At 44.6% G+C, this 20,096-nt stretch overlaps 1 protein-coding gene and 1 long non-coding RNA gene across 4 annotated transcripts in view; one reads left to right on the forward strand and one right to left on the reverse strand.

Moving 5' to 3' along the window:
- Positions 1-20,096, reverse strand: part of TERT (telomerase reverse transcriptase) — a 125,313-nt gene that overhangs the window by 31,321 nt on the left and 73,896 nt on the right. Inside the window, exons 14-15 of the mRNA XM_074945081.1 lie at positions 12,627-12,751; positions 5,068-5,205 (exon numbers count right to left, since the gene is read on the reverse strand). Coding sequence (XP_074801182.1) covers positions 5,068-5,205; positions 12,627-12,751 — 263 coding nt within the window. The remainder of the gene's footprint in view (positions 1-5,067; positions 5,206-12,626; positions 12,752-20,096) is intronic.
- LOC141982754 (uncharacterized) overlaps positions 10,727-20,096 on the forward strand; it is a 35,986-nt gene continuing 26,616 nt past the window's right edge. Inside the window, exons 1-2 of one of the 3 annotated variants that reach the window (XR_012638214.1) lie at positions 10,727-11,139; positions 18,538-18,682. This is a non-coding gene — a long non-coding RNA (uncharacterized LOC141982754). Of the gene's footprint in view, positions 11,144-18,537; positions 18,683-20,096 lie in introns of all 3 variants that reach the window. The other 2 variants (XR_012638212.1, XR_012638213.1) reach the window with 2 other exon arrangements.

The following is a 20,096-nucleotide window of genomic DNA, read 5'->3' on the forward strand; positions in this document are numbered from 1 at the left end:
TGGCATGAAGGACAGAGGCTATAACAGGGACCCGCAGCAGTGCTGCGTGAAAATTAAGGCGCTCAGGCAAGCCTACCAAAAAACCAGAGAGAAAAACGGCCGCTCCGGTTCAGAACCCAAGACATGCCGCTTCTATGATGAGCTGCATGCCATTGTAGGGGGGTGCAGCCACCACTACCCCAACCCTGTGCTTTGACTCCATCCAAGGAGGGGGAGGCAACACGGAAGCGGGTTTTGGGGGCAAAGAAGATGATGATTATGAGGAGGTTGTAGATAGCTCAGAGCAAGGAAGCGGTCAAACCAGTTTCCACACTATCCAGGATCTGTTTATCACACCCTGGACCTGGACCCGGTACCCCCGAACCCACCCAAGGCAGGCTCCCGGACCCTGAAGGTGGAGAGGGGACCTCTGGTGAGTGTACCTTTGTAAATATTATACATGGTTTAAAAGCAAGTGTGTTTAATTATTAATATGCCCTGGCATTCACGGCCAGTACAGCTACTGGAAAAGTCTGTTAAAGTGTCTGGGGATGGAGCAGAAATCCTCCAGGGACATCTCCATAAAGCTCTCTTTGCAAAAGGTTTCTGGGTGGGGGGAGCCTTATTCCGTCCTCCATAGTAGGATACTTTACCACGCCAGACCAGTAGCACGTAGTCGGGAATCATTGTGGAACAAAGCATTGCAGCGTATGGTCCTGATGTTTGCTGGCATTCAAATAACATCCGTTCTTTACCTCTCTGTGTTACCCTCAGGTGAGTGATATCATTCATGGTCACCTGGTTGAAATAGGGTGGTTTTAGTAAGCGGACATTCAGAGGTGCCCGTTCCTGCTGGGCTGTTTGCCTGTGGCTGAACAGAAATCTTCTCCACTGTTAGCCACGCGGTGCAGGGAGGGGTGAAGACATCATCCCAGAGAATTGGGTGTGTGTGTGTGTTTGGGGGGGGGGGGGAGGTTAGCTGAGTTTCTGCTGCACGTGAACCCGGAAACCACAGCCCCTCCTTTTAAATTGCCAACCCATTTTTAATGGCCAACCCAACGGCTACTTCGTATGGGAAATGAGGGCGCTGCTGTTTGAAACCATTCCCACATGTTATGAAGGTTAAAGAAGCCAAAAGACTGTGGCTTACCATGGCTGCCTGCAAGCTGAAATCTGTTGCCCGGCCCTGCGTGAGTGATTTCTCACACCAAACCGGCATACCCTCAGTAAGAGGCAAAATACGACCTTGTAATGAAAGCACATGTGCTATGTAATGTTAACAGCAAGTTTTACCATGAAAGAGTGTACCCATTGTTCTATAAAATGTGTCTTTTTAAATACCACTCTCCCTTTTTTTCCCCCTCCACCAGCTGCATATGTTTCTCCTTCCCAGAGGCTAGCAAAGATTAGAAGGCGAAAAAAACGCACTCGTGATGAAAATGTTCTCCGACTTCATGCTGTCCTCCCACACTGACAGAGCACAGCAAAATACGTGGAGGCAGACAATCTCAGAGTGCAGAAAAACACAATATGACCGCGAGGAGAGGTGGCAGACTGAAGATGGTAGGTGGCGTCAGCTTGCTGAAAGAAGGCAGGAGTCAATGCTCAGGCTGCTGGAGGATCAAAATCATATGCTCCAGAGTATGGTTGAGCTGCAGGAAAGGCAGCAGGAGCACAGACCGCTGCTACAGCCCCTGTGTAACCAATCGCCCTCCTCCCCAAGTTCCATAGCCTCCTCACCCTGACGCCCAAGAACGCGGTGGGGGGGGCTTCTGGCCACCCAGCCACTCCACCCCAGAGGATTGCCCAAGCAACAGAAGGCTGGCATTCAATAAGTTTTAAAGTGCTGTGTGGCCTTGTCCTTCCCTCCTCCACCATCCCACCCGGTGCTTCCCTCCTCCACCACCCCTCCTGGGCTACCTCGGCAGTTATCCCCCTATTTGTGTGATGAATAAATAGAGAATGCATGAATGTGAAGCAACAATGACCTTATTGCCTCTGCAAGTGGTGATCGAAGGGGGGAGGGGAGGGTAGAGTGAACCCGGAAGGGGGTTTCCATCAAGGAGAAACAAACAGAACTTTCACATCATAGCCTGGCCATTCCTGAAACTGGTTTTCAAAGCTTCTCTGATGCGCACCGTGCCCTCCTGTACTCTTCTAATGGCCCTGGTATCTGGCTGCGCATAATCAGCAGCCAGGCAATTTGCCTCAACCTCTCACCCTGCCATAAACGTCTCCCCCTTACTCTCACAGATATTGTGGAGTGCACAGCAAGCAGTAATAACAATGGGAATATTGGTTTAGCTGAGGTCTAACCGAGCCCGTAAACTGCGCCAGCGTGCTTTTAAACGCCCAAATGCACATTCTACCACCATTCTGCACTTGCTCAACCTATAGTTGAACAGCTCCTGACTACTGTCCAGGCTGCCTGTGTATGGCTTCATGAGCCATGGCATTAAGGGGTAGGCTGGGTCCCCAAGGATAACTGTAGGCATTTCAACATCCCGAACGGTTATTTTCTGGTCTGGAAAGTAAGTCCCTTGCTGCAGCTTTTGAAACAGACCAGAGTTCCTGAAAATGCGAGCTTCATGTACCTTTCCCGGCCATCCCACGCTGATGTTGGTGAAACGTCCCTTGTGATCCACCGGTGCTTGCAGCACCATTCAAAAGTACCCCTTTCGGTTTACGTACTCGCTGCCTTGGTGCTCTGGTCCCAAGATAGGGATATGGGTTCTGTCTATCGCCCCACCACAGTTAGGGAATCCCATTGCAGCAAAGCCATCCACTATGACCTGCACATTTCCCAGAGTCACTACCCTTGATAGCAGCAGATCTTTGATTGCGTTGGCTACTTGCATCACAGCAGCCCCCACAGTAGATTTGCCCACTCCAAATTGATTCCCGACTGACCAGTAGCTGTCTGGCATTGCAAGCTTCCACAGGGCTATCGCCACTTGCTTCTCAACTGTGAGGGCTGCTCTCATCTTGGTATTCTTGTGCTTCAGGGCAGGGGAAAGCAAGTCACAAAGTTCCATGAAAGTGTCCTTACGCATGCGAAAGTTTCGCAGCCACTGGCAATCATCCCAGACCTGCAACATTATGCAGTCCCACCACTCTGTGCTTGTTTCCTGGGCCCAGAATCGGCGTTCCACGCCATGAACCTGCCCAATTGACACCATGATGTGCACGCTGCAGGGGCCCGTACTTTGTGACAAGTCTCTGTCCATGTCCTCATCACTCTCATCATCGCGCTGCAGTTGCCTCCTCCTTGCCTGGTTTCACTTTTCTTGCAGGTTATAGTCCTGCAGATCCTGCTGGATAATGGGCACGGTGTTTAGAGTGCTCATAATTGCTGCGGTACTATAGCGTCTGCACTGAAAAAAGGTGCCAAACGGTTGTCTGCCGTTGCTCTGATGGAGGGAGGGGCGACTGACAACATGGTTTACAGGGTTGGCTTACAGGGAATTAAAATCAACAAAGGGGGTGGCTTTGCATCAAGGAGAAACAGAATGGCCCCCTCAAGGATAGAACTCAAAACCCTGGGTTTAGCAGGCCGTTGATTTCACGGAGGGAGGGAGGAAGGGGGGAGAAAATGAATACAAAACAAATCTGGTCTATTTCTTGTTTTGATCCACTTCATCTATCTTTATACATCTTGCTGGCAGCAGACGGTGCAGTACGACTGCCAGCCATCGTCATCTCCTGGCTGCTCATTAGAAGACGGTGCAGGACTGCCGGCAGGACTGAATCGCCATGAGACGAAACTTAAAAGGAAAATGACCTGGCTGAGTCACTCCCATGTTTGCCCAGATGCCCCTGACCGACCTCACCGAGGTCGGCTAAAAGAGCACCCTGGAGTACGGTGACAATGGCTACCAGTCATATTGCACAGTCTGCTGCCAAATGACCTGCTGTGTAGCAATGCAGTACCGCGTCTTCCAGCACCCAGCAGACATACGGTGATGGTAAGCTGAGCGGGATCCATGCTTGCCATGGTATGGCGCCTGCACGGGTAACCCAGGAAAAAAGGCGCGAAACGATTGTCTGCTGTTGCTTTCATGGAGGGAGGGAGGGAAGGGGGGCCTGACAATAGGTACCCAGAACCACCCGCGACAATGTTTTTGCCCCATCAGGCATTGGGATTTCTACCCAGAATTCAAATGGGCAGTGGAGACTGCGGGAACTGGGATAGCTACCCACAGTGCAATGCTCCGGAAGTCGATGGTTGCCTCAGTAGTGTGGACGCACTCCGCCGACTAAATGCACTTAGAGCATTTGTGTGGGGACACACACAATCGACTGTATAAAAATGCTTTCTACAAAACCGACTTCTATAAATTCAACCTAATTTTGTAGTGTAGACATAGCCTAAGAAAGGTGGTATGTGTAATCAGTTAAGCAGTTGTTTAAATTAAGGTTTGCTTCATATCCTATCTTTCTTGCAGTGGTCTATCTGCTACAGTGTGACAGAGCCACAATGTGTTAGTGTAGGTTACAGAAGCATCTAATTTGCCATGTTTTTTCTGAAAGATTGTGGGAAATGGATGTGCCTTGATCCTATTATATTAGGGTCCTGGGTTCTATACCTGAACAGATCTTGTGCACCTCTGAACATGCTTGTATTTAGAACATTACAAAGTTTAAAACAAAAGCAAAAAAAAAAAGGAAAATAAGTAAAATAAAACTGAATGGAAGAGCTCTAGAACCTTGACAATGGCAATCATGCTGAGTATATACAATATAAATGGCGCAATGATGATTTTCTGTTAAAACTAGTGGTTCCCAATGTCAATGCCAAGAGTTTATGTTCTTGGAGAATATTTTAAGCATCTGTTATGTATTTTTGGGGTAGTAATCAGAGCATTTAAATCTCAGCTCATTTAATAGGCAGAGAATTTCTATACCCATATTTGGCTAATATAAGTTAAAGAATTAATTTACATAAACTTTTAATAAGTATCACATAATAGAAATGACAATTCTTTAACTAGAGCAGGGCTGCAGGCAATGGTGAAAAATTATACCATTTTTGTTTAATACGTTATCTATATTTCAAAAGTTTTACTTTCAACATTACTCTGTACTTACATATTTTTAGGGACCGAAGAAGGCACTTGTAGACAACTTTGTGGTTTGTCAGTTTGATAATGAAAGCATGATAGCAAAGCCATTCTGCTGCTTCAGAAGGAAATAGCCCAGAAGCACCTTTGGTGCCTAAAGCAATCCCTGAAATGAAACAAACACAGTTTTACCAAAAGCTGATTAGCATTCAAGGATGTGCAGCAAATCCCTCTCCCTCCAATCACCTGAATATATAAGCACTTCAAACTTGAATGGATTTTTTCTTACAAAACCCATGAGAGCAAGGAAGTTGTGCCCTCATTTTTCAGATGAGGAACTGAGGCACAGAGACATTCAGTGATTTGGCCCAAGTCACATAGGAAGAGTACAGCAAAACTGGGAACTAGTTAACCACAAGATCATTTCCCTCTCCATAACTTATGAATAAAAGCTCTGACTGGTGGGGATGGGAGAGGTTAAAAAACAAATGAAAAATCTGCATCTTTAGTAAGTGAAAGTTTAAAAAATTAACACATTGGGTGTGATTCTCATCCCTACTCCACATCTTTTATGCCAGGTAAAAGGACCAAAATGGAATCTTCTTCCTTCCGAACTATCTCGGAGAGAATTCCTCTGGTACAGACTCTGCAGAAGACAGCTGTAAGGCTGTCTTCCAAGGACCTTCTCACAAGTTCCGGCATGGGGGCGGGAGGGCTGTGGTAGGGGAGGATCACAGCACACACTGCTATCACAGACAGGACAGTCCAGGGAGGTTTCTATAACTTACATACACTATCTAAGCAGGCTAGCAGCCCAGAATCAAGAAGGTGCAAAGATGTCTAAAAGCCGTTTTATCCCCCTTGGCCTTGGACTGCAAATTCTATGCTCCACCACTTAGAAGCACAACACGGAATCTCTCACCCATTGTGTGTGATTATGTTGTGATGTTATATGAGGACAATTAGCAGAAAATAAGACTTGGTTAAAATGAACACGTAAAGAAATAATTTATGAAAAATGAAAGTGTCAACTCTTTTACTACATAGAAAAAAGACTGTAGGTTACTATTATTGGATTGACTAGAAAAAATGTCACGCAGGTTTCAAGAATCACTCTGTCTTCTATAGGCCACAGAAACACAGTAAATTAGAGCAAAAGATATGTTGGTAAAGTGTTCATTAATTTGAAAAATTCAGATTAAGAACTACTTCAAGACAAAGGAGGAATGTATGAAAAAGTCAGTAATAGGTTATAGAATCTCTCTATAATTAGTTTCTGGATTTAATTTACTCTTGTAATTTTCTTCTTTGCACAATTTCTTGTGTATATTATTTCTACAGTACTACAGATGTGTATAGCCCTTATTTTATAGAAAGTTTAAAAAAATGTCAGACCTATACCACACACAAAATGAGGTACTGGAGGATGAGGAACAACAAAGGTCCTGATCAGGAGATATGCTGCTTGTTATATATGCAGTCTTACTTCCTATATATATACACCTTTTAAAATATGCAGATTAAATATATTTAAATTTAGGCAAAGTAGAATGATATCCAGAGTAGCAGTCAACAACAGAAAGCTAATGGGGTGGGATCTGAAGAAAGGAACATGAGGATGTTCCAGGCATAAGGGGCTGCATAAGAAAAGGTGCACAGCTGTTTATGGAAAGGAGAAGACAAAAACAGCATTAAAGAGCACTGAATGGCAAAATATTTGTGTAAATAACGAGAAGGTAACAACAAAATATAAGATTTCAGTAGGAGCAGTACCGTGCAGCCCTGAATAAGAAGTCTGAATTTAATATTAATTCTCATGAAATAATTCTTGGGAAACCAATGAAGGGACTAAAGGAGGGAAAATAAAATAGCTGCAGAGAAGGGTAAAAAGTGCTTTCGACTGCATCCTGTCAAAAGGACTTGAGGAGACACAAGGTGAGATTTTGGGAGGCCAGGAAGGAGAAGGTACAGTAGCCAAGGCAAGAGATGATCAAAGCATGGACCAAGGTTTTGGGAATGCGGATGGAGGTGAAGGGACAGAATTTCACAATATGAGAAAAGAATTAGTAACAGCAGGATTTACAGTCTGAATGGAAAAGGAAGTGAGAAGAATATAACAAAGGTTGTGAGCCTGGATGACCAGAAAGATGGTGGGAAGGATAATAATAATAATAATAATAATAATAATAATAAAGGAAGGGAAAGGAGAGGGTTTTTATGGTAGGAGTAGGCCAAGAAATTTCATTTTTAATATGTTGGATTTGAGTTAGTGGCTGAACATACAGTAACAGAAATGGGAGGAAATGGAAGCTTCTGCTTGAGGCTCCAAGAGGAGCAGCAGAGGAGGGTGTCATCAATAAGAAGTTATGAGAGTGTATGAGCTCATCCACAGAGGGGAGAGCGGTGACCAAGGAATGTGCTCGAAGGGACTTCACCAGAGAGTAAATGAGGGGAGAAGCAACCAAGTAAGAAAATGAAGGAGTGATAGAAGAGGCAGGAGAAAGACATCTCAAGCAAGAACAAATAATCAATCTTACCTAGTATCTTAATATAAACCAACCCTTCCCCTGCTGCATTCTCTCCTCAAGTCCTACTGCCTCTCAAATATCTCCTCTTTCCCATCCCATAGTGCTCCAAGATGCCACTGTGTAACTCCACTTCCCACATTTGCAGTCTGCAGTTTCCTCACCCTTCATTGTCTACCTCAAGCAGAAGCCACAGCAGAGACCAAAGTGAGCAGTTGATTGGGACTCTGTTACTGTGCCTGGTCTGAGAGTAGATCAGGTAGAGTAAGCTAAGTCACTCAGCCTAGAGCACAACGTCAGTGTCATCTGCCCTCCTCATGGGGCAGGAAAATAATCCTCTCCCAATAGTCATTGCCTATGTGGAGAAAAGACAGAAAGATAAATGTACACACAAGGAGGAATGCCTCCAGTGAATGAGTGCTGGGGGGAGAGCATGTGCATGCTAGCAATGTGAGCATATACCCAAAATTCCTGGCATGTTTGTACAGCCCAGGCTGAAACCTGTGCCACCTCATCTTCACTGTTATTTTTAGCCATGCTAGCTAGCTTAATGCTAGTGCAAATATGCCAAATATGCAATCACCCCTTTGACTACAGCATAGACTCAGCCCAGAACAGGTTATTGGCAACCACAGGCATATGCTACATAATATGCTACAGGCTACATAATACGATATCGTTTTTAAAAAGTGTATCAGAGGCACTAACCTAGTGACTATGGAAATGGGAGTCAGGAAACCTGGATTTGTACAGAACTCTGACAATAATTTCTGTTGTGATGTTGGGCAAGTTCATTAGCATCTCTGTGTTTCAGTTTCCTTATCGTTAACTTGAGATAATACTGTGAACACACTCAAAAACTTGCATTTACTTATTGTAACCATTTAAGCAGATACCACAATATTTGTAATAATCCTTAACTCTAAGTACACGGAATATTAGAAATATAAATAAAGTTAAAGGTGGTAAACACCACACTTGAGGTCGTCCACTGTACTCACCCACCTCTGCAAAGCAATGAGATCCTCTGCAGAAATGTACTGTAAGTACCTTTAATTCATATACAGGTTGTGTATTATGGAGGAGCTCATCACGACTCCATAATGAAGGATGAGAGGACCCAACTGTGACGTTCTGTACCTTGGGGGAGTGTCCTGTAACCCCCATATTCCTCATCAATACATAATTGTGATCTTGCATATAGAGCAGTCCATGTGAGATATCTGGGGAAAGGTTATGATCTGCTGAAAGTAATTTTTCTATCCATATATGTATATCATTAATGCATATGTAGTTATGAGAATTTTGTTGTGTGGTTGTCACTAAATTATGCTGTAAATTGGGGGAATCAGCCAGATATTAGCTCCCCAGAGACAACAGCAAGGAAAGTAACCAACACCCAGGCGGAGTGTCAAACAACGCATCAACAACCATTGTCCAGCAAGGGAGCTACATACAATTCAATGACCCGCCTGCATGAGGCCACACCAGGGGAATTGCTCAACCTTGCCTGGAGACTCAGCAATATCCACCAGACATGCCTGGACTTGTGTTCTCCAAGCACATGGGACTGAGGGTATAAAACAGAACACAGGGGCCCCATGCTGGGCCTTTCTCCTGCCCCCACCTATGCTGCAAGCAACAAGGACACTGAGAATACTTAAGACTCCAACAGAGGAGACTGATCCAGGTTTCCAGGGTGAAATCTGTGTACTATGAACTGCAATATCCAGTGGGGTGAGAAAAATGCTTAATCTAGATGTTGTCCCGTCTAATAGGGTTGAGAGTTTAGACTGCATGCTTATATTTTATTTTATTTTGGTAACTAACTCTGATTTTTTGCCTATCACTTATAATCACTTAAAATCTATCTTTTGTAGTCAATACATTTGTTTAACTGTTTATCTTTATCAAAGAGTTTGCCTGAAGTGTTTGGTAATCTGCTCAGGTTTGCAAAGGCTAGTGTATATTCACTTTCTATAGATGAAGTGGTGAACCAATTAATAAATCAGCACTGCTCGTCTTGAGCAATGCAAAACAGCATATTCCTGAGGTACAGTGCTGGGATCTGGGCGGATCTGGCTGGTGCCTTTCTCTGTGTGATTCATGAGTGACTCTGGGAGCATTCATGCAATCTAGCTAGGTGGGGGCCTCCACATACTGTTGTGCTGAGTGTTAACAGTGCCTGCAGGGGTTTGCTGCTTGTCACTAGCAAAGCATTGTGAGAGACAGCCGAGGCTGGAGAGAGTTAAGGGAGCACAGCGGTCTCACAGTCCCAGGCTGCACCCCAGGGATTGCATCACACAAACACTTATTGAATTTATTTTCTGAGAATTTAAAAGTAAAATCTGTTAATTAGTTCCATCCCCAGTGGTTTTATTGGCTGAAGGAAAGGGACCTCAATTGTATATCAATTGTCTCTGATCAGTCCCAAAGCTGCAGTTGTCAATGCTTTCAGGGTTTATTAAATGTGAACTGTGACATCTCCATTATTTTATCCACAACAGGGAAACGCCTCCTCTCTACATATGTTATATAGGTAAACATTTTGTTTCTGATAGAACATGCTGCTTGATCATTCATACTAGTTACCCTGGTATGGGAGAATGATTCACTGCCAGTGCAACAGATGAGCGTAACAGTGACTGCAGCTATTGTGCCACTCAGGTGTTGTAATATTCTGGGGTGCACTCCAGACCAGAGAAGAGTTGTGTCACCTCTTATCCCATGACCCTGAGTACCTTACAATGCCTTGCTACTGTGGCTCTCTGCCTGGGACAACCAGAGTCAGCAAAAAGCATGCACTCTATTTTTGTGAAAAGAAAAGGAGTACTAGTACTCCTTTTCTTTTTGCGAATACAGACTAACAAGGCTGCTACTCTGAAACCTCTATTTTTGTGGTATTGCATGCAGGCACTACCCAAACCTTGTCGCAGTGCCACAGTTATGCAGGATTTACACACAGCTTATTAATATAACTGAGGTTTACACTTTAAGCACTGGTGAAATAGTTTTAAGTGATTTTCAAGTGAAAAGGCTGGGAACAGTCAAAGAAAAGCATAAATATGATTAAGCAGCAGAAAAGGCAGGATGTGCAAAGAAGCAGATGCTGAGCTCACCAAGAAACAGTTAAAAGAGCTGTTTGCACAGTGAGGTCTTGCAGCAGCTGATCAGATTCAGAAGCAAATAGAGCGAGTAGCCATGCTGCACTCATAAACCAGGAGACAGAATGGGGCACTTGCTGCAAACTGGGAGCCAGATAAGGGTCCCTTTTTCTCCTACAGGACATGCAGAAGACTAAGCAGATGGTTCCCCAGATGATCCAACAGAAGCAGTATCAATAGCGAGAGGTACAGAGCTGTGCAGGTTGGAATGGAAAAGGCTGTTAGTGGAGGAGAGACGGACAGATCTGGATATCAGGTGTCTGAGTCAGGAAGCAGAGCTGGAGCAACAGAAGCTTGCTGACAAGGACAAACAGGCAGCTCAGACAGAAGAGGAGGGGCAAGTCATGCTCATGGAACCCAGGAGGAAGGACATAATGGTGTACCTGATAGGAGGCTAGCAGACAACCAGATGTGGGTATGATGGAACCTACCACTCTGCCGGTAGCCATTGATATTATGGGTTCTAAAAGTTATTCGAGGATTCTGACTGTGGGAAGTGTTTTTTCTTGATGTGTTGTTTGTATGCTGTTTTGAGGTAACCAGGTTGAACCCGAGGGCTCAGATACAAGCCCACGATAGCCAGACTCAGTGGTTGAAGCAGTAAACCCTCACCAGGGAAATGGAGTCAGCGCTGAATGTGTCTGTGGTACAGCTGAAAAGGTGCTGTGGCCCAAGATCTGCTCATGTGCTAAAGACTCTCTGACACAGCTAGGAATGCTGTGGTCCAGAACTCCACTGAAAGCAGAGAAACTGAGGCAAGGCTAGACAGTGCAGTGGCCCAGAAACTGCTGAGTGCAGAGAGATGGTGGTGGATCAGAACTCAGCTGGGCGCAGGGCAGACGTTGAGGGGGATGAGACCTGTTTTCGTGTCCTAATGGGTGACAACTTTTTACTGTTTTGGGTGAAGGAAACTGAGGCACAGCTAGATGGTGTTGTGGCCCATGATTTGCTAGGAGCAGTGGGACTCTGGCACAGCTAGGTAAATAACTGTGGGCCAGAACTCCACTGAGAGCAGGGCAGACTTGGAGCAGTAAGAGAGCTGAGTAAACACTTTCAGGGATGACAGAACTCTGGGCTGGGTGACCCAGAGGGTGTGAAGCAACTGCTGGGGGAAGTATGGATGCTAAGGAGGGGGAAAGGTGCCCCTTAATCTATAGATTTAGGATTTTCATTTCAGATCTAATTAAACATATTGAGGGGTTGGAGAACAGTGGGTTCTAACCTGCTGCCAATGGGTCAACCAGTGGGTCAACCCTGCAGCTTTGTAAGGGGGGCGTGGTGACACTAAGCATCCTGTATTCACATTGTAAACACTACTGTAATAATCTTTGTGAAAAATATGCCTTGTGAGGTATTGCCTGAAGATCAACAACTCACTGATCATTAGTAATCTTGTGTGATGTATGTCTGTGGTGGTATTAAGAGTTATGGACATATTCTGAAAGGATAACTAAAATGTGTTCAGGCCAGGCAAATCAGGGAGTTAATAAACAAACCTGTTGATAAACATTAGACACAGGAATGTACATTTGATTCTCTGAGCAGCCCAATCTTCAGGAAAAGACAATGGTCCATTTTTACATATTCGGTAAACAAACTAAGAGTGAGTTTGGCTCATCTTGCTGGTTGCAACCAAGGTTGGTAGAAGCCAGAGTGGTGCTGTAGACAGGCTACTGAGGTCAGAACAGCTGAACAAGGACTGTCTAGCATACGGACACTCAGGGTGTGACCTATACACTGGTAGGCTGGTTGTAAGCTACAACAGCAAAGCATTGCAGGCAAGTGGCAACCCCTCACTGGGTCAGGATTGCACTTCTGAACCCCGTCACGTGTCTATTTTTAAAACTTTAAAATTCTTTTTTATTTTATGATATTCATAACCACTTAACATGCCGTACCTGTGTTTTTGGTTTTCAAAATAGAATAGCAGCATGATGCAGTATCAGAAATGATCCTCAGGAAGAAGCAAGGGTTTTTTCTAACTTGCTGGTTAAAGGGAAGCTGGAGAACACATGCATGGAACCTAATAATAAAAGAGTCTATTAAAGTTTTAAAATCCCAAGTGATAACCTTAAAAAAATTAAAAACATTGGAAAGGGGGTGGGAAACTTGAGCCCCATTTAGTTCCTTGGGGGAAGGGGAAGAATGAACTGCTGGCACCAGATGCTGGGTCTATGGGTCACAGTGGGGGGGAAGAGAGGAGAAAACAGACATACATTTACAGGATGGGGAGAAAAGAAGAAGAGGTTGCCCAGTTCTTGCCCCACATGGTGCTCCTTAAAGGATGGTGGTGGGGGAACTCAGGCTAAATCTCTTCTCCTCCATTCCCAGCAACAGCTGTTCTGGCAGCTTTCAGGTGGTCCCAGTGCAGCATCTGCTACAGCAGGATAGAGTCCCTCATCCTGAAAGTTTGGCCTACATTCTTTGTTTCTATAGGTATAAGTTTATATTCAGTTGTATTAAAATGCACAATTGTTTGCTTCCACCTAGGCAATCCATGTCGCTCTGTATCAGTAACCTATCCTCTTTATTATGTAGAGCTATACAATATTCCTACTCAATATTTCCCCATTTCTATATCCAAGGAGCACATGAACCCTTTTGACCACAGTGTTGCATTGGGACCTCATGTTCAGCTGATAATCCACCATGACCCACATATCTTTTTCAGTTACCACTCCCCAAATGTTATTAGTGATGATTTTTTTTTCCCCCAGGTCATTAGTAAAAATGTTAAAAGCACAGTTAAAAATTGATCCCTGCAGGATCACAGTAGAAATATTTCCATTTGAAGATCCCCCATTTACAATTACATTTTGAGACCTGCCAGTTTGAATTCATTTAATGTGTGCCATGTTCATTTTGTATCGCTCTAGGTTTTTTTTTTTAAATGAGATTACAAGTTGGGTTGATCAAGGTAATAGTGTTGATGCAATACACTTCTGGTAAGGCTTGGTACCACTTTACACGGACAAAAAAGTTGGACAAGATCTGTTTTCCATAAACCCATGGTGATTGGCATTAATTGTATTCCCCTTCTTTAATTCTTTGTTAATTGAGTCCCATTATTTTGCCTAGGATCAATGTCAGGATGAGAGACGGGGCGGTGCGGGGCTTGTTACGACTATAGCCTCCCCAAATTTTCCCTTAGCAGCCCCCCCACCCCATAGCCAGTCCTCCCAGTGCAAAGATCAAACTTTATGCAGAAGTTAGGGTGGCATGGTATGGCATTGCCATCCTTACTTCTCCACTGCTGCTGGCGCTGCCTTCAGAGCTGGGTGGCTGGAGAGTGGCGGCTGCTGGCTAGGTGCCCAGCTCTGAAGGCAGTGCTGCCACCAGCAACAGGGCAGAGGAAGCCTGGGCAGGGGCTGGGGAGGCCCCAAAGCAGTCCCAAGCCTGTGTCCCTGCCCGCCAGGGCATGCCGCCCAGGGCAGATGGAGGGTCTGGGGTTCCCACAGTGGCTTGGACTAATCTGCTCCAGCCCAGGCTCCTGTGCCCCACTTCCCGTGGTCGCTGCTCCCCAAGGGCTCTGCTGGCCCCAGAAAATCTCCCCCCCAGGTGGCTCTTACTGGCTGCAAGTAGTCAAAGGGTGGCAGGGAGCTGAAGAGAAGCTGCAGCCCCATGGCCCCAGGCACCAGCAGCAGGAGGAGACAGGGGAGCACCTTGGCCACCTGCACCATGGCACCAGCCAGCGCAGCAGCCACCCTGCACTGCCAAGCTCTGGCTTCTGGCCTCCGACCTGGCCAGGGGACAGGGCCTCAAGGGTGGGAAGAGGAAGAGGTGGGGCCAGCACTTACCTGAGGAGCAGGGGCCAGGGCCAGGGCCAGGGAGAAGCAGAGCCTTGTGACAAGTGGGGGCCAGCACGTACCTGAGGAACCGGGAGAGGGCTGGGGCAATGGGAAGGAGGCGGGGCCTCTTGGCTAAGGGTGGGACCAGAATTTACCAGAGAGCGAAGGGGCACAGCCCCCCTCCCCTGGCTAATTTTCTTAGCCCACCTCAGCCCCGCCACCAGGAAGAGGCTGGTATTGCCCCTGCTGACAGAACTATAATTACCAGGGTCATCCCATTTAGCCTTTTTAAATATTGGCATAACATTCGCTTTCTTCCACTCTTCTGAAACTTCCTCAGTGTTTCAAGAGTTATTTCAGAGTAGCAGCTGTGTTACTCTGTATCCACAAAAAGAAAAGGAGTACTTTTGGCACCTTAGAGACTAACAAATTTATTTGAACATAAGCTTTCGTGAGCTACAGCAAATTTATTTGAGCATAAGCTTTCACTGTAGCTCTAAGGTGCCACAAGTACTCCTTTTCTTTTTTCAAGAGTTATTGAAAATCAACATTAATGGTTCAGTGAGCTCTTCAGCCAGTTCTTTTAAAATTTTTGGATGCAAGTTATCCATCCAGACCTGCTGATTTAAAAATGTCTAATTTCCAGTAGCCACTGTTTAATATCCTCTTGAGTTACTCTTGGAATGGAAAGTGTTTCATAATCATCATATGATATAACTACAGAACAGAAATATTTATCGAATACTTACGATTTAGGCCATCCAAGTAGGCAGACTGGATTTTTCTCTTACCCATTCTCCCTTGTTATGAAATATAGCTTAGGGAGGGATCCCAGACCCTGTGTCACAGTAAGAGTTTCACACCTTTGACGTTAATGGATCCATTGTAAGTAATCTCCGAGATCAAACCACAGCCACAGAGATAGGCCACATAAAACATAGGAAGTTGAAATGGTGTTGGAAAGGTGGCTTACTTAAGGGAGAACCTGTGCAAGTTCTTTTGAAAGGTGGGCTATGTCCTTTGAGCTCTCCCCAAACCTGCTGCTTCCCAAAGTGAAACAACAGTTAGAATGGAATAGAATGATGTATTAGAGTGAAGTATTGAAACAGAATGGTGTCTCCCTATGGAGTTGTATGACAAATGCAGGTATGGTGATATCTGTAGACTTAGACAAGTTTAATGAGTCAATACTGGGGGGGAAAGGTATATTGCTCTTGCCATGGAAAATAAAGGGCCACATCTCTCAAGTAGCACAGAAGTAGTAGTATTCAATAGAGCTAGAAAAATTTACACCAGCAGAAGATAGTTGGTTAGTTGGTGCAGTAATGGTCTCCTCACTAGATGTAGTTAGTAAATGCTGGCAAGTTCCACCCCTCCGAGAATACCAAGCTGACAAATTTTATAATGTAACTTAGAAAAAGAAGATATTGATTTCATTTGTTCCCATTCAGCGTCAAACCCTACTAAATACTGCGAAGCTTGGAGGGAATGGAAATGTATATGGAAGACATTTTAGTTCATGGGAAGTTAGAAGAAGATTATAGCACAAAGGTTAAAAAAAGTTTTTAAGGCAATAAAGGCTATTGGACTTTAACAGACAAAAGTGCATCCTACAACAAAGTCAGCTATGTTCTTAAGGACACATGAGTTATAAAGGGGAGTAAGGGCAGACCACCAAAAAAAAAAAAAAAAAAAAGAAAGAAAGGCTCGAACTGAAATTCTACCACCTAAAATGTATTATGAAGCACATGTGGGAGTCATTTTGAGTGGCCTTCCAATCTCGCTACAGAGATTAGAACAATGTAAAATAGCCATTAGTGGTGATACACAACTGCAAGATGCAGTTGGTGCAGTGACTTAATGACGTTGTGCATACAGCCTGTGACTTCTATCCAGTGAAAGAAAATTTTCCAAATTATCTATGCCTATTGCATTGTACTTCCACAGGGCCAGACCCACAAAGGGACTTCGGTGTTGCAAGGCCTGATTTTTAGGCTCCTTGCCTCCCAGTGGAATCCCCAGTCCCAAATTAGGTGACCAAGCTCCCTTTACAATGCATGAGGAGAGACAAATGCCGAAGAACGGGATCCACAAAAGCCAGCACTGTGAACCAGGAGCTGCCAAAGCTAGCCAACAGGACATGCTGAGGAGAGGATGGGTCCTTACTCCTGTCCCTCAAAGGGATTTAGGTGCCTACATCTAGGCCAGAGGGAGGTACCTATCTCTGCTTAGGATTCTTAGCCATGAACCCTCTCCTGGATTTAGGTGCCTAAGCTGTTTTTTGGAGGAGGTGGTGGTATCACCACTGCCCCCATATAACTTTTAGCCCAGTGGTTACAGCATTGACCTTGGATATGGGAGCCCCAGATTCAATTCCCCCTTTTGCCTGAGGTGGGGAAAGGGATTTGAATGTGGGTTTCCTACTCACCAGGGAAATGCCCTAGCTACTGCACTGTGGGTTATTAAATAATCTTTGGGCCGATAAAAGAGAGAATAACTCTAGAGCCCAGCAGTTAGGGCACTCACCTGGAATATGAGACCCATGTTCTAGTCCCACTGCTCCAATGCATAGTTACTATTTATAAAAAGTGGAACAATTTCAACAGCAGACATTGAGAGAAACCTGCCCTGGAATAGCCCATAGCCCAGTGCTTAGGGCATTCTCCTGGGAGAGGGAAGACCCTAAGTTCAAATTCCTTTTCAACATTAAGGAGGGTGGGGGAAATGAACCTGGGTCTCCCATATCATGCGGGAGTTCTTGAGACACTGGACAAAAGGTTATAACAGGAGCACCTCCTGTTTTGAGTGGGGTTATGCATGCTCTGAGCATGCCCACACACAGACAAGACAAGTGGGGGGAGCACCTAGTTTGAGGATACCATTTTGGCTTAGCATGAGGTAGGCACCCAAGCACGTAGTCTGAGGTGGCTACGCACATGCTCACTGGGAGAAATGTAGGTACCTACAAAGTTGGTGACAGCTGAGTGAGGATTTTGAGGATTGCAGTGGTGCATAAAGGTAGGACTTTGACATCTAAAGTGGCAATTATCATTATTAATAATTATTTGTAGTCAAGTGGTGGAAGCAAGCATAAATGTCAGTGTAGTGGGCCAACAAACTCACCTAAAATGCAGGGTAAATCATGCAAGTCTGGTGTCAGAAAGACACAATTAAAAGAACCGTTCAGCCACAGCATTACATGATAGTTAGGGCCCTACCAAATTCAGGGTCCATTTTGGTCAATTTCACAGTCATAGGATTTTAAAAATAGTCAGTGTAATGTTTACATCTGAAATTTCATAATATTGTAACTGTGGGGGTCCTGACCCAAAAGGGCGTCGTGGGGAATAGCAAAGCTATTGTAGGGGGGTCATGGGATTGCTACCCTTGCTTCTGCGCTGCTGCTGGCAGGGGCACTGCCTTCAGAGCTGGGTAGCACCCTGCTCTAAAGCCAGTGCCACCACCAGTAGCAGTGAGGGTCACAGGATATGAGAGGTCATCACTTCGGGGGGGGAGAGGGGGCAGGGACAGCCTTATGGGGGAGGTTCCCGGAGGTGGCTCTGACCCAGCCCTGGGAGTGGCCTATGCAGCGGAAGAGGAAGTCTAATCCCTCCCCAGCCCAGCTGGGACTAGCCACTGGAGCCCAGCACACGGCAAGAGCCTCTGGCTGAGGTGCACCCAGCCCTGCCCCTCCCCTACAGTATCCAGATATCATAAGGGAGATCAGGTTTCACGGTCTGCGATGCATTTTTCAGAGCTGTGAATTTGGTAGGGCCCTAATGATAGCCCTTGGAAAAGAAAAGAAAAGCACTAGATCAGTGTATACAGGGGAGGCCTACCGATATGATAACACTGAATATTTTTCTAAATTTGTAGAAAATCTACTCATTAGAATTAGTCCACTGAATGCATCCGATGAAGTGAGCTGTAGCTCACAAAAGCTTATGCTCAAATAAATTTGTTAGTCTCTAAGGTGCCACAAGTCCTCCTTTTTTTTTTTTTTTTTTTTTTGTGGATACAGACTAACACGGCTGCTACTCTGAAACCTGTCATTAGAATTAGACCCACAAGTCAAAACGTCAAAGAAAAGTTAAGAAAAGACATCTTTTTGGCATTCAAGAAGAAATAGTCATTGACAACAAGCCACAGTTTACCAGCTCTGAATTGTAAGTTTGGGGAATACAGTACAATTGCAAGAATATTACTTCCAGCTCCCCTCACCAGCAAGGGAATGGTCCAGTGGACAGAATACAGACTGACAAGAGAATTTTGCAAAATTAGCTCATCTGAATTATAGGACAACATCATCATGCCCCATCATGCATGGTTTGCATGGAGAGGCTCCTACAATTTTATGGGTAGCAAGCTAGTTGGTTTTTACCCTGCCCCCCATTCTTATGGCTTTGGACTTTTCCATCCCTTTGTGTTCTACTTTGCTCTCCCCCATATCCAATGCAGATGAGCAGCATGTGAAGCAAAAAGATTAAAATGTCTCTTTTTTTTAGCTGGTTGTCAACTTGCGATCATTTCTATTCATCCTTGACCAAAATATAAACTTTATCTGATGATCAACAAATGCTCACTGAGAACAGCTACACTTGTTCAGCTGTAAAATCATTAAAAATTATCAGCAGTTAAGAAACTGCAGTTAACTCGGGAGAATTATACCTTAACCAGGACCAGAAGAATACAGGTCAAAGTCCTGACAGTTTTGCACCAGACACGTAGTTCTCAGTACAATCTGGTTAATGAATTATGTTTTCTGGTCATCCTAATGGAGCAAAACAGTATTTCATCCCAGATTCCTTCTTCCTTATGTCACTTGTGGATGCTTTAAAATATTTTAAAAAAACCCTGCGTCCTGATCAACTTATTAAAATGCAGGTTAACCTAAACACACACTTCATATTACTGGCCCCCATTCCTATGGTTTTGGGCTTTTCCATCCCTTTGTGTTCTACTTTGCTCTCCCCCACATCCAATGCAGATGAGCAGCATGTGACGCACAAAGATTAAAATGTCTCTTTTTTTAGCTGGTTGTCAACTTGCGATCATTTCTATTCATCCTTGACCAGAATATGAACTTTATCTGATGATCAACAACTGTTCACTGAGGACAGCTACACTTGTTCAGCTGTAAAATCATTAAAAATTATCAGCAGTTAAGAAACTGCAGTTAACTTGGGAGAATTATACCTTAACCAGGACCAGAAGAATACAGGTCAAAGTCCTGACAGTTTTGCACCAGACACGTAGTTCTCAGTACAATCTGGTTAATGAATTATTTTTTCTGGTCATCCTAATGGAGCAAAACAGTATTTCATCCCAGATTCCTTCTTCCTTATGTCACTTGTGGATGCTTTAAAATATTTAAAAAAAACCCAGCTTCCTGATCAACTTATTAAAATGCAGGTTAACCTAAACACACACTTCATATACTGGCACATCCTGAACCTTACAACATTACATGGGTTGATATATTTTAATACCTGTAAAAAGAATGCTACAACTTGATACAAAAACTATCAGGGCAAACTTTTATGGCGTTACTTTTCTCTAATCCACAGCTCCTTCACATGG

This window comes from Natator depressus, chromosome 2 (assembly GCF_965152275.1).
Source record: "Natator depressus isolate rNatDep1 chromosome 2, rNatDep2.hap1, whole genome shotgun sequence".
In the NCBI taxonomy this organism is placed as follows: domain Eukaryota; kingdom Metazoa; phylum Chordata; order Testudines; family Cheloniidae; genus Natator; species Natator depressus.